We start from the raw sequence: 12,028 nt of genomic DNA on the forward strand, positions 1-12,028 counted from the left end.
AATTTTAATAAGCATAAAATATACAACTAAAAATTTAATTATTTTAATACAAAATAATTTTTGTAAAATTTATTTGTATAAAAATAGTTAATCAAATGTTAAAAGTTTTAGCAAGGAAAATCTAATAAATTTATATTTTAAAAAACGACTGGATCGGATGTTAGTTTTCGTTGTCTAAACTTTTAATTTGATTGGATTATATTAATTAAAAATAATTGAATAAACTTATAAATAAAAATAAACAAATAAATGATAAGTAGACTTTTGACTATGGAGTCATGTTTGTCCTTGTGTGACTTTAACGAAACAAGAAAGAAACTACCATGTGTATATATGGGATAGAATATTTATACATATCTTTTGAAGAACAAAGCCAAACCATTGTGTTTGTATGAATAGATTCTAGGGTTTTCTATTTTAACCATATCATTCGCAAGAGGGAGCGGTCTTAGTCTTCTCCCCGCTCCCCTTTTCAACTTTCTTGAACTTTTTTCACTCCAATTTTTTGTTTGTGTTTTTCTTCTTTTGATTCTTTATTCAATGCTGTTACACATTTATTTTCTTTCTTCCCAAACAGATCTTCCTTTCGATGCCGATTTAAAATTTTTCTATCCAAATTTTCTAACCCCACTTTTTAAATTGGAATTTAGCCCTTAAAACCTCTCAATGCAGGTTCCCAATTCCGAGGAAACTTCGCCTGAAGCTACCAAAACCTCCGAGAGCCCGGAAAAGTTCAAGGCCTCTAATTCGAATTCGGTAGTTTGTGAGGGTTGTAGCAGCAGCAATGTCGATGATGAACCAGTCCTTGATGTTTCAGGTAAAAACATTGATTTTTCGATTGTGGAGAACTCCAATGAGGCGGTTCGGGGTTTGTATCTTTACAAAAATGTGTTTAATTTGATACCGAAAGAGGTGGGTAGTCTTGGACGATTGAGGACGTTGAAGTTCTTTGGGAATGAGATTAATTTGTTTCCGTCGGAAATTGGGAGCATGGTGGGTTTGGAAAACTTGCAGGTGAAGATATCGTCGCCGAGTTTTGGTGGGTTGCCATTGCACAAGTTGAAGGGTTTGAAAGAGCTTGAACTGTCTAAAGTGCCCCCTCGGCCTTCGGCCTTTCCGAATTTGAGTGAAATTTCTGGGCTTAGTTGTCTTACCAAGCTCTCCGTTTGTCACTTCTCGATAAGGTTTGTGTCTCCCGCTGTAAATTTATTTAGGTAGATCAAAGAAGTTGAAAGTTGGGTATTTTGTATTTTGTGACTTGGAATAGCAATGATATTAAATTTATGTTCTAATTTCCTTGTGAATTTTACATGGGCATGTGCCATGTTTGCGTATCCTGATGAAAAGAATCGGGATATAGGTGTTTTGAGAGGAATGAGAAAGAATAAAAAATTGTACTACTTTTTATTGATCAAGGATTCACCAAAACTTATATACTGATTATCAAACATGTCCTATGAATAGGGAATCATACAATGTTTTGACCTTTTCTATTTTGTGGCGTGTGAATTTTCATATGCAGATACCTTCCTTCAGAAATTGGGTGTTTAAAGACTTTGGAGTATCTAGATCTTTCGTTCAATAAGATGAAGAGTTTGCCAAATGAGATTAGTAACTTAAGTGTTTTATTATCATTGAAAGTTGCTAATAATAAATTGGTAGAACTACCCTCGTCTTTGTCTTCCCTACAAAGGTTGAAGAATTTAGACCTTTCAAATAATAGGTTGACATCGTTAGGCTCTCTTGAACTCAGCTTGATGCACAACCTTCAGAATTTAAATCTTCAGGTACTTACATCTGCAACTTAGTACATATATTTTGCGTTGAAAAATCATGTACAGTTTGCATTGACATATTCAAATTCATTTTCTTGGTTGCTGATATCTTCTCTTTGAACCTTGTCCAACTTGTTGACAATCTTGTGTTTTTATGGTTCAGTACAATAAATTTCTCGCCCATTGTGAAATACCTTCCTGGATATGTAGCAATTTGGAAGGAATTGGTGGAGAATCCATTGACAACTTTATCAATTCATCTGTTGAAATGGATTTTTATGATAATGCTAGTCATGGATACGATGGAGGTCTCTCTCGTAAAGGTCAGGACTGGAAAGTTAATTTTGGCAAACATTTTATTGTAATATTTGTCTCCTTTTACGATTTTGTTTATTTGATCCTTCCCATGCATATATGGGACTAATGTAAATATTCTATTAATTTATACAGGCTCGCATCATCTCCTTCCAGGTCTAATGACTGCGCCTGCATCAAACAGTAGATGTTTTTCAGCGAGGAAGTCTGGTAAAAGGTGGAAGAGGAGGTATTATTTGCAGCAGAGAGCTCGTCAAGAACGTTTAAACAACAGTAGGAAGTGGAAAGGTATTGATCATACTAAGTTGTTATCCTTAAAGGAGGATGGGAAGTGCGAACCTGGCAGTATAGATGTTCTTGCTCCTGACCCTTCTGTAGAAGGGTCATCTGAAGTTATACTGGATGATGATGATGATAAAGAAATACTTCCTGGTGATGATGAAAGTGAGAATCTTTTAAACAGTGGTGAGGATAATGATATTAATGTGAAAAAAGAGTTTTATGCAGAAAATGGCTTATGCATCAGCGTTGAATCTTCTGCAGTAAACAAAGGGGATAAATATGATAGTTCTGAAAAGAATGAATCTTTGGCCTCAGTTCAGAATAAAGTTGTCGAGGATGAAGATTCATTGTCAGAAACGCTAAAAAGTTATTCAAAGTCTAAGAGGCACTGTGAGAAGGATCTTGACAATCCCAAACCGTGCAAGTCCCGTAGATCTATTGATGATTGTGCAAGTGTATCTCGCAAATATAGTGATACTTCGTTCTGCAGCGTTGAGGACTTCCTTCCAGATGGCTTTTATGATGCTGGGCGTGACCGACCCTTCATGGCCGTGAGGAATTATGAGCAAAGTTTCCCTCTTGATTCCCGTGAAGTTATAATTTTGGACAGGTTAATTACTTGTACTTTCTGGTGATATATAGACATCATGTGTCCCTGTTTCTGGTTAATGGTTGACATATTCACATGACATATTGGTTCTCAACTTTAATTGACTTCGTCGTTTGTTCTTATGTTCAGGGAAAGGGATGAGGAGTTAGATGCTATTGTAATATCTGCACAAGCAATGTTATCTCGTCTAAAGCAATTAAATTGTCTAACCAGAGATGCAGCTTGGGTCAATGAGTTGCAGGTTGTATCATTGCTTGCTCTCTTTGTTTCTGATCATTTTGGTGGCAGCGATAAAAGTGCAATAATTGAAAAGACTCGAAAAGCTGTGTCTGGTTCAAACTATCGGAAACCTTTTGTTTGCACCTGCTCAACTGGAAATAGCATGAGTGTTAATACTCCAACCAATTCAAGTGCAGAATCCGTTGAAGATATCGTTTTTTCTGATATCTGTGAAAAATCACTCCGGGCTATCAAATCTAGGAGAAATTCCATCATAGTTCCTTTGGGAACTGTACATTTTGGTGTATGCAGGCATAGAGCATTGTTAATGAAGGTGATTTTCATACCACATTGATATTTATGAATCTGTTTATTATGTAGGCCTACCTGCTTTACTTTTACATCTTAATGCATCTGTAATCCTACAGTATCTATGTGACCGAATGGAGCCTCCAATTCTTTGTGAGCTTGTGAGGGGTTACCTGGATTTTATGCCACATGCATGGAATGTTATATCACTTAAGAGTGGTGATTCGTGGGTTCGCATGGTAGTTGATGCTTGTCATCCACACGATATACGAGAAGAAACAGATCCAGAGTATTATTGCAGGTTGGTCGTCTTGTTTTAAATTTTTTTTTATTATATAAGTATATATGATATTTTTTTTTCCTTCATGGTTTGAGATATTGCATACATGGCCATAGTGAATTTGTAGTGAAAGACAAGAGATGCATTTCATGCTTGAAAGTGGATATTTTACTGTCTGATGTAAAAATAGGAAGTCCACAACTCCATGTTTTGTTTCACATTTGTTGGGAAATTCTAGAACATACCTGACATTAGACTTTCAAGTTATTCAGTTTATTCTTGCTACTTATGTATGTATCTGTATTCATATTCTTGATTGTTGCTTATTATAGGTATATTCCCCTTAGTCGGAACAGAGGTCCTTTGTCCTCTGGAAGCAGCAGGACTGCTCAGGGTAGTTCCTTTCCTTCTTTGTCTTTCTCCGATGAAATTTTGAAAGCAGCTTCTACTTCACTTATGAGGTACAAATATGGAGCAGTTGAGGCAGCAGCGAAGGTACATGTTTTGAAGAATTTATATGCTCTTATTTTGAGTATTTGTCAATTTTGTTGAAAGTTTTATTGCCTTCGGCATTCATTTACGAGGGTGAAATTTGTTGTAAACTTCAGTTTTACATTCCCTTTTGCATTGTTGGAACTTTATACCTTTCTTTCCATGTGGAGTTAATTTACAAGTCTGAACTCGGATAATAGGTTACATTTTCTGAGATAGTCATTTTTTTTCTTTTTCTAATTAGTAATATCTGATGTAATACTGATTTTTGAACTGACGATTGTTGTGCATATGTTGTTGGGTGCTGCAGGTTCGCACTGTCGAGGTCTGCAGGACCTCAGCGAATGATATTAGAAATTTTGAGTATGGATGCTTAGGTGAAGTAAGAATATTAGGTGCTTTACAGCACTCTTGTATAGTCGAAATGTATGGGCATGAGATATCGTCTAAATGGATCTCTTCAGCAGATGGCAATTCTGAGTGTCGTGTATTACAGTCTACAATATTGATGGAGTACATAAAGGGGGGATCTTTAAAGGTAAACTTACTATAGCCGGTACAAGTTAACTTTCACCTTAATCTACTTTTGATTGCTTTAATGATTGTTGTGACTCCATGCTTATTCTATAACAGGGCTATATAGAAAAGTTATCAAAAGCTGGTGAAAAGCATGTGCCTGTGGAGTTGGCTTTATGTATTGCTAGGGATGTTGCATCTGCATTAGCGGAGCTCCATTCCAAACACATTATTCATCGTGATATAAAAAGTGAAAACATTTTGATTGACTTAGACAGAAAGAAGGTTGATGGAACACCTGTTGTGAAAATCTGCGATTTTGATAGAGCTGTGCCTCTTCGTTCTTTGTTGCATACATGCTGCATTGCACAATTAGGAGTACCTCCTCCCGACGTATGTGTTGGAACACCTCGCTGGATGGCACCTGAGGTTTTGCGAGCAATGCATAAACGTAATAGTTATGGAATGGTAAGCTCTCAGTTTACCATATGATTTTATTTAATCATTTGTGACTTGCTGTTCCCTGAACTTCTCCAGTCTTCTTTTAGTTATATCTGATGGCCCCTATTCAATTGAAAATCTTTTTTGCATTTTATGGCATTCTTTTTCTTCTTCTTTTTCCTGTTAACTTTTACTACAGCACTGTTCATATAGTTTTCTTGCTACAGGAAATTGATATTTGGTCATTTGGATGCCTGCTTCTGGAAATGTTGACATTGCGAATTCCTTATTCAGGATTGCCTGAAGTAGAAATTCATGATCATCTTCAGGTGTGTGCCTCTCTCTCACTCACTCACACACACACACACACAGAGGAATGTACATCATGAACTTTTATATGAATGGATGTAAAGTTGAACTCCATTAATGTTGAATGTACATGTAATGTAACAAGGTTTCTTTTGCTTCATTTTTAAATCTTGAATAATGGAATGATATTGTCATGATTGATGATACTTTTTGAGTTTATACGTATCTGGTTTGAACATTCTGTTGCTTTTGATCTGATCTGCTTACTACTTTTCTATGTAGATGGGGAAAAGACCACAGTTGACGGATGAGCTTGAGGATATGGGTTTATCGAGTGAGCCTGAAATCGCTCAATCTGGTTCAGAGCTGGATGAAAAGAAGGCTGATTCAGATGCTTTGAAATTTCTTGTTGACTTGTTCCGCCAATGTACCAAGGAGAACCCAACAGACCGGCCAATGGCCAAAGAGCTGTATGAAATGTTGATTGCACAGTCAAGCAAGCTTACCATCACAGTGAGAAGTTAGGAATCAAAGTAGGTTAAAATTATAGGTAATGATCAATACCCACCACCACCCATTATAAAATTTTTGTAGCCTTAGTAGAGTGTTGTACCATACGGATGGGGCATTTATGTACTCACAAAGTTAAGCTATTTTTCAAGACATCAAGCGGGAGAAACTTTCATTATAATTTAGTTGAGATTTGTAAATCTTATATGGTTTCTGGTACGGGCAATTCTTAGGTGGCATTGTATTTTTTTTTCTTTTTACCATGAGTAAACCTGATTGATCATTAAGTTTTAAAAGCTGCCCAGAATTTGATTCACAATTATTCAGTTATATTATTAATGTTTTACGACTGTATGGGCTCCCAGTATTAGCTTTTCCTTTTTATTAAATTTATTTTGCTTTTATACATAACAATATTGTGAGGTTAGTGGATTGTTTTGGTTGGTTGAATTATAATTTGGAGAGTTGTATAATCCCTCAGTAACGATCTACTTTTGAAATAGTCTAACGAATAATAGACAAGAAAACACAGTAAGGGCGTATTCTTTGAGTAAAATAATTTTTATGGTCGACTCAAACTATCAAATTTTATTGTACCAAGTAATTGTATTGTAATTTTATTGTTGTTCATGGTCATTTAGAGCAATTCGAAGTATTTGATACTCATATTTTTATTATTATTATTTATTTATTTATTTATAGTGGGTAATTGAACGAATAAATAACTTACCTTCAGTATAGTTTGCCAAAAGTCATTTTCTTTATCCCCACTTTAATCAAGACTATTATATACATATATGATTAAACAATTCATTAACAAAATCTCTTTGTACACATTGAAGAGATGTGATTTACTTTTTGCAATCTTCTTATATTAATAAGAAGAGAGTCCTTACTACCGTATTCGTAAGTAGTGAGAAGTGTTACCTCACATTAATAAGATTTGAATTTTTAGATGTCTTAACATGCGTTTGAGATGTCTCTCATATCTAGATTTATATCAGCAAATAAGCTTTGACGTCTTTTGCTGATGTGGCAGGTCTTTTTATTAGAACTATGTATACCCATTTTGTTCAAAGCGAACGAGAGCGAAGTAGAGAGAGAAGTTTTCTGGTTTTGAGTGCATTTGTAATTCAAAGAGGTTTAGAGAGAGAGAAAGATTAGTTCTTGGGAACTAATCTCTAAGGTTTGTAACTCTTCTTCTAATTGTTCTTGATACACAATTGGGGTTTTGAGAGTGATTCTTCAGATCTCTATAATTACATTGGTAGTTGTAATCTCTTCTATATTTCATAGTGAATTTGTATAGGGCTTTTCCCTGGCTTGGATGTAGGTAGTAAAACCACATTGCTTTTGTCTACTGAACCAAGTAATCTTGGTGTTGTGTGTTTATGTTTTTGTTCTGGTTTATTGTGTTCGTTTTCATCTATTCTCATGGGGTTTAATCCTAACATACTGGTACCAGAGCCAGGTTGGTGTAATCGGCTGGAAGATTGAAGTGTTTGGTTCAAAGAAAACAAGTTCTTGGTGTCAAAAGGTGGGTTCTACTAGAAGAAATCTCTGTTGAATACTTCCTGGCCAGAAGCTCCTTCAATGATGCCAACCTCTAAATTCGAAGTAGAAAAATTTGATGGCAAGAACAATTTCAATCTATGGCGAGAAAAGATGATGGCGCATTTGGGAAATCTTGGGTTGGATGAAGCTTTTAAAGATGAGTGCAAGATAGGGGATTCAATTAAGAACAAGGCTGAGAATCTCAAGAAGGCAAGGAACATAGTTATTCTGAGTCTGAGCGATTCAATTCTGAGAAAGGTAATAAAAGAACCTTCAACTTGTGATATGTGGGATAAGTTTGAACAATTGTATATGACAAATGCTTTGCCAAATAGAATTTATTGGAAGCAAACGTTTATGACTTCAAGATGGATGAGAATAAGTACATTGATGAAAATATAGATGAATTCACTAAGTTAGTTTTAGATTTGGAGAATCTTGAAGTTAAAATAGAGGAGGAAGACCAAGCTATTTTCCTTTTGAATTCTCTCCCTCGACAATATGACCAACTCAGACACACTATTAAGTACAACAATGACACTTTGACTCTAGAGGAAGTGATAGGAGCTGCTTACTCCAAAGAACTGGATTTGAGGGCTAATGGCAAGCAATCCAAATAGAATGGAGAATGTATGAGTGTTAGACAAAGGTCGGAATATAGGGGAAATTACAAGAAAAAAAAGGAAGGTCTAGGTCACAGTCAAGAAATGGTACTCAAGAATCAAATGATTTTTTGGATTTGTAATAAGGAAGGTCATTACAAGAAGCAATGTCCTCAGTGGAAGTCTAACAAGGATTAAAAATCAGGAAAAGAAAGTAATGGAATCATAGTAGCTGTCTTAGATGAGTTCTATACAGTGGATGTTCTGATAGTCGTTTTGGATGTTTTAACAGTCAATAATGCATATTCAAAGGACGAGTGGATCTTAGATTCTGGTGTAATTTCCACATGACACCTAGAAGGGAATGGTTTATTGACTACAAAATAGTTGAGGGAAACAAAGGACTCATGGGTAACAACCAGGAATGTGATGTTGTTGGTGAAGGGAGACTAAAGATATGGGATGGTAAAGTCAGGATTTTGACTGGGGTTAGGCACATACCAGGGTTGAAAAGGAACTTGATTTCTCTAGGGCAACTCGATAAATTAGGTTGTTCTTACAAGGCTCAAGGTGGAGTTTTGAGAGTGGTAAAGGGTTCTATGGTGGTGTTGAAAGGAGTTTTTGTTATGATTGGCTAAATACATAGTGAAAATGGTTAGGCACGAAGAGGTGCAAAAACCATAACAATTTCACTAAAGTTAACATGAGCAGGTTGACTTTTGGTATATGCATCTATAAATTATCTTTTTGGGTCCAAAGTGTTTATTTGGAGTATATAAGAGTACCCAAAAAGTTTGGAGGCATTTGGATATGTTTTGGGGTGCCAATATAGGTTGACTTGCATTGCGTCACCTTTGGGAGGCGACGTGTCGCCGGGGACTGAAAACCCCATACAGGAGACACATCGCTTTCATGTTGGTGATGAATCGCTTGGGTGTAGGTGACGCGTCACTGGGCGGTCTACACATGACCACACAGTGACGTGTTTTGGCCCCAAAATTTAATTTAAAGTGCTCTAATCTCATTGGTTGAGACTAATGAGGGTTCATATACTATTAAATGAGTAATTTGAGGTTTTGGTGAATTGATCACTCACCTCTCTCTCTCTCTATAAAACTCCCACTCTCTCTCTCTAAAACCTCCCCTCTTTCTCTAGCTCTCAAGATTACTAGTTTTTTCCAAGATCTTCATCAAGAAAGCTTGACTTGTTTGAAGATTCAAGGCTTGTAAATCCCAATCTCATTCCACTTGTAGTAGCTTCAAGCAATCTCTAAGGGGAGGCTAGGAATAGAGATTTTTGGACAACAAATCTCATTTGTGTCAAGCCTTTGTTACATCCATTGATTCACATGAAATCATAGACTTATGATTTTATGTAACTAGATTATCTTGGGCTTGTTCATTTAAATTGTAATATTCAAAGTTTGTGTATAGCCATATCCCCAACAATAAAAAATCTCTAACCGTAAACCCTAGTTTTGTCTTCCAAGATTTTCTATTTCGAACACTTATCTACTAACCAAGGCTATGGAGGAAAGCTCTTCAATCTCAGCCATCAAGTTCATGTCTCAAGCTCTAGTGAGACTAGATCGATTTGATGGCTCAAACTTTGGGTTATGGCAAGACAAAATCAAGTTTCTTCTCACAACATTGAAGGTTCACTACATTCTTGACAAAGACTTGAAGACTTTGTATGTTCCAAAGGATGATGATACTCAAGAAATGATTAAAGAGAGGAGGAAGCGGGAGGAAGATGAGTCAATATGTCAAGGCCACATACTCAACGCCCTCTCAGATCGCCTATATGTTCTCTACACCAATAGAACATCGACAAAGGATATTTCTGTAGGATCTTGGAATTTAAATCTAGATGCATGCTTCCTATTATTTTTCCAAACACGTAATAGAAACATAGAATAACATGACATACATGTGAACATCAGATTCATAAATTAACATAAACACAATGATGTAGAAACTTACGAATACGCAACGGAACTGGAACAACTCCACCCTTCAATCTCTCTTACCCTTGATTCATTTCTGTAGCAAAGTATTATCAAGAGATTGAACAAGATCAGCAACACAGTCTTCCTCACCAAGCCTTTGATCAACCTAGAACTAGTGTGGGCTGGTTCTCAATACATGAGATAGAGATCTAGCAGAGAAGAAGAGATATTGGCTAAGAAAAGATTAGACTGTCTAGGTTTTCACTTACCCAATGAATCAACTGAAACTGACTTCCTTATGAAAACCCTAAATATCATATTCCTTATATAGGCAACTTAATGAGCTTTATTTAAATTTAAATTAATTAAAAATAATAAACATAAATAAAAGCCTTGGGCTGCCATAAATGGACTTGGGCCCAATTTCTTTGTTTTGAATTTAAATCCCAATTGGGCCTAAATTCAAAACCTTTTATTTATTTATTTTTAATTAATTAATTAAATCCTTATTCAAATTAACTAATTATAATTTTAAACTTGATTTAATATTATTTATTTATATTAACACCAATTTATCAATATTAATAAATTTACCCAAAGATTCCTTTTTATTATCTAAATCTCATATCTCTGTAAATTTTCCAAAATTGACATAGTCAACTTTAAAAATCCTAATTGATAATTAAATCAATTAATTAAGACATTCGAGATGATTTAATCAAAGGTGATGCGGGGACCATGGATCCATGAAATCAAGCTCCAACAAGTTACTGTGAATTTATTTACGAATAATTTCACTACCTTATTAATTCCTCGTGACTCCACTATAGACTCGGAATTGAACTCTTGAATTCGTAGAACGTATTTTCAAAACCATAAATACGTTATCCATTGTTATAACCATTACAGTCAGTCAATCCTCTATCGATGACTTACTAACGAGATGAGTGCAAATTACCGTTTTACCCCTCATCAGTATTTTATCCTTAACTCCCACTAAGTTCCTTATAAATGATATTTCTGTGAACTTAATCACAGAAATGAGATCTCAATCATTTAACCTTTTGAACAGAGCAATTAAGGAAATCATCTTTTCACTTCTCATACAGAAGTTATAGATTTCATATCTATGAATAATACTCCCACTCAATTACACTTCTAAATCTCCAAGATGTAAGTATGGGCTAGACCGTAGGGTAAGCTGGTAACGAACAAGTCAAAAGATTTAAATAATATAATTAGCAGAATATTATCATTCAGAATTAAGATTGAATTAACCTTTGGTCAACGTTGTGACATTGATTAGATTTGATAACAACGATACTTATTTGTCAATCAATAATCAATATCGATCTAGTCCGATGTAACCAAATACATCCGATCTTATCTACTTGGTCAATGCCTTGGACAAGACATCACACCCCGAATGTGTAAATAGATCATATCGTAGATTGCCTAATCAATGAAAATCCAATGTACTGATCTAATCTTAGGACTCGTTCTTTTGAACATATAATTACAACTATAATCCACTGTGACCTAGTCATTATAATTGTAACTATCCATATGTTCGGGATTTTATAAATGTTTGTATTATTACAATACTCATGTAATAAAACAAGCAAGAAACATGGTTGTCAAACTAAATGATTTTTACTACTTTTATTGATAATATGAAATCGTGCTACATGTCCGACATGGTTTTATAAGGGCATAAAACCCAACCAACTCCCACTTGCCCTTTTAAAACAAATGGGACATATTTCTCAAAACCATGCATTCTACATGCTTCACAATTATACTCTCTGCTTATATCTTTGTAAAGGGATATGAAAGATTGCCTTCCAATGCTATCTTCATCACCT

At 35.2% G+C, this 12,028-nt stretch overlaps 1 protein-coding gene across 1 annotated transcript; it reads left to right on the forward strand.

Moving 5' to 3' along the window:
* Positions 1-369: 369 nt before the first annotated feature.
* On the forward strand, positions 370-6,409 carry LOC133819151 (uncharacterized). Its single transcript, XM_062252323.1, has 11 exons — positions 370-1,184; positions 1,523-1,787; positions 1,939-2,098; positions 2,226-2,982; positions 3,112-3,535; positions 3,630-3,811; positions 4,123-4,285; positions 4,593-4,820; positions 4,916-5,266; positions 5,467-5,568; positions 5,831-6,409. The coding sequence occupies exons 1-11, from the start codon at positions 667-669 to the stop codon at positions 6,071-6,073; spliced, it is 3,393 nt and encodes a 1,130-aa protein (XP_062108307.1). The 5' UTR covers positions 370-666; the 3' UTR covers positions 6,074-6,409.
* The last annotated feature ends 5,619 nt before the right edge of the window (positions 6,410-12,028 follow it).

This window comes from Humulus lupulus, chromosome 2 (genome assembly GCF_963169125.1).
Source record: "Humulus lupulus chromosome 2, drHumLupu1.1, whole genome shotgun sequence".
NCBI lineage: Eukaryota > Viridiplantae > Streptophyta > Magnoliopsida > Rosales > Cannabaceae > Humulus > Humulus lupulus.